Raw genomic sequence first — 2,500 nt, 5'->3', positions numbered from 1 at the left:
TAGAATAAAAAAATGTAAGAAACGAAAAAATAATGTTTTTAATTGTAAATGAGGGATATTTAATCACTGCTATGTTTGCATTCTTATTAATATTGATACTGTTGTTAATATTATTCATTTTTGGATTGTTTTGAGTCATATTTGTGTGTCCTCTCAATGACTCTGTTGATTGCTATTGTGAATGTTGCTGGGATTGGAATTGTATTATTGTCTACTATTTTGTTGGACTGATTCATTAAAAACAAAAAAACCTAAAAGCATTAAAAAATACATCAAAATAAATGTTGATCAGCTCTTATTTGATCGGGTGTTGTTCTGTGCAGCAAAGCTCTCAGCAAGATGTTCGTGTACAACCACAAGCAGTCCGAGTGGAGAGAGCTGGCGGCCATGAAGACGCCCAGAGCCATGTTCGGCGCCATCATCCACGACGGCAAGATGGTGGTGGCGGGCGGCGTGAACGAGGGAGGCCTCAGCGCCTCGTGTGAATCCTACAACTTTGCAAGCAACAAGTAGGTCCCATGTCATCTATTTTGTCTGCCTGACCTTCACCTCACATGGCGTCTCTCCAGGTGGGAGCCCTTCGCAGAGTTCCCTCAGGAGAGGAGCTCCCTCAACTTGGTGACCGCCGGCGGCGCCCTGTACGCCGTGGGAGGCTTCGCCATGATCCAGACGGAGAACAAGGAGGTGGCTCCCACGGAGGTGACGGACGTCTGGCAGTAAGTGTTCTTCTTGACAAGCAGCAGGTGGTCCAGGGAGGGCGTGGTGGTACTGAAGCGGCCTCTAACTCCCGACAGGTACGAGAGCGATAAGAAGCAGTGGAGCGGCATGCTGAGGGAGATGCGTTACGCCGCCGGAGCTTCTTGTGTCGCCATGCGGCTCAACGCAGCCAGGATGCCCAAACTCTAGACAGACGTTTGGTTTCCAGCATCGTCCTCACATCTCTGTGAGACAACTTGGTCTTCAGTCTCCTCTCATGAGTCGCATCTCAACTACAAAAAGTGCAGCAAACTCCTCAGAAGCCAAAAGCAACTTATCTGAAGCACTCTTGACTTGATTTTGTAAAATAAAGCCTTTTGCACTGTTCAGGATGTGTACCTTTCACTTTTCAACCGGCAATAAACGCTCATTTGTTTATTAATAACATTAAAAACAATCATTTTGTCCATGATAACTGTGTTGTTACATCTTGGTTTTTTTACACTTCTGATGTGATGTTGGCGAAAGAACCACGCTTTTTGTGAACGGTGACAACGGAGGGCCAGTTTGAGGTGTCCTTTTTTTTTTATGCACACACAAATTTATCGACTGGCAACTGGAATGCAAAATGAGCGGGATTTGGATTCTAAGATGAATATATATATATATATATATATATATATATATAATAAAAAATAGATACAATTGGAAAAATATTGAGATTATATATATGCACGTATATATACATATATATATATATACACACACACACATATATATACATTAGAGATGCGCGGATAGGCAATTATTTCATCCGCAACCGCATCAGAAAGTCGTCAACCATCCGCCATCCACCCGATGTAACATTTGATCAGAACCGCACCCGCCCGTTGTTATATATCTAATATAGACGATGCAAGGCATTAGTGAGGTTATAAAGCTTTTGCCTGTTAAAGAAAGGAGACTGATCCAATGCAGCACAGACATTCGCGTGCCACGCTGTCACGACCCAGACGCACACCAGTGCGCAATCATATGGGAGCCGCGCTGAGCGCACCTCCAAGTGCGTCTCGCTGCCGGCGACGGCCGGGTATATGGGCCCGACGCTCCAGCGCCATCCATTTTCAGGGCTAGTTGATTCGGCAGGTGGGTTGTTACACACTCCTTAGCGGGTTCCGACTTCCATGGCCACCGTCCTGCTGTCTATATCAACCAGGGTGAGCCCCACCCCTTTCGTGAGCGCACTGCGCGCGGAGTGACCCCTGTTACGCGCCCCCCGGCAACAGGGGTGGCGGGCAGGTAAGCTGCGCGGACGGAGCGCACGGAGTGACCCCTGTTACGAGCCCCCGGCCACGGGGGTGGCGGGCAGGTAAGCTGCTTACCTGCTGCGCGTGACGCCGGCCGCGGCGAAGGCGGGCGAGGCGGGGTGTCGGTGCGGGGAGCAGTGGGCAGCAGCGGTGGCCGCGCCCGGGAATCATTTTGGTGATTTAACCCCCAATTCCAACCCTTGATGCTGAGTGCCAAGCAGGGAGGTAATGGGTCCCATTTTTTATAGTCTTTGGTATGACTCGGCCGGGGTTTGAACTCACAACCTACCGATCTCAGGGCGGACACTCTAACCACTAGGCCACTGAGTAGGTTATGTATATATATATGTATATATATGTAAGTATGTATGTATATACACACGTATATATATATATATATATATATATATATATATATATATATATATATATATATATATACATACATACACACATATATTTATATGTGTATATATATATGTATGTATATATATATA

At 46.3% G+C, this 2,500-nt stretch overlaps 1 protein-coding gene across 1 annotated transcript in view; it reads left to right on the top strand.

Moving 5' to 3' along the window:
• Positions 1-1,131, top strand: part of LOC133612668 (kelch-like protein 41b) — a 19,110-nt gene extending 17,979 nt beyond the window's left edge. The window contains exons 4-6 of the mRNA XM_061970299.2: positions 324-509; positions 570-716; positions 795-1,131. Of these exons, the coding sequence (XP_061826283.2) occupies positions 324-509; positions 570-716; positions 795-906 (445 nt within the window). The 3' untranslated portion in view covers positions 907-1,131. The remainder of the gene's footprint in view (positions 1-323; positions 510-569; positions 717-794) is intronic.
• The last annotated feature ends 1,369 nt before the right edge of the window (positions 1,132-2,500 follow it).

This window comes from Nerophis lumbriciformis, linkage group LG01 (genome assembly GCF_033978685.3).
Source record: "Nerophis lumbriciformis linkage group LG01, RoL_Nlum_v2.1, whole genome shotgun sequence".
NCBI lineage: Eukaryota > Metazoa > Chordata > Actinopteri > Syngnathiformes > Syngnathidae > Nerophis > Nerophis lumbriciformis.
The sequence above is the reverse complement of the archived record's forward strand: the minus strand, read 5'-3'. Positions and strand labels throughout refer to the sequence as shown.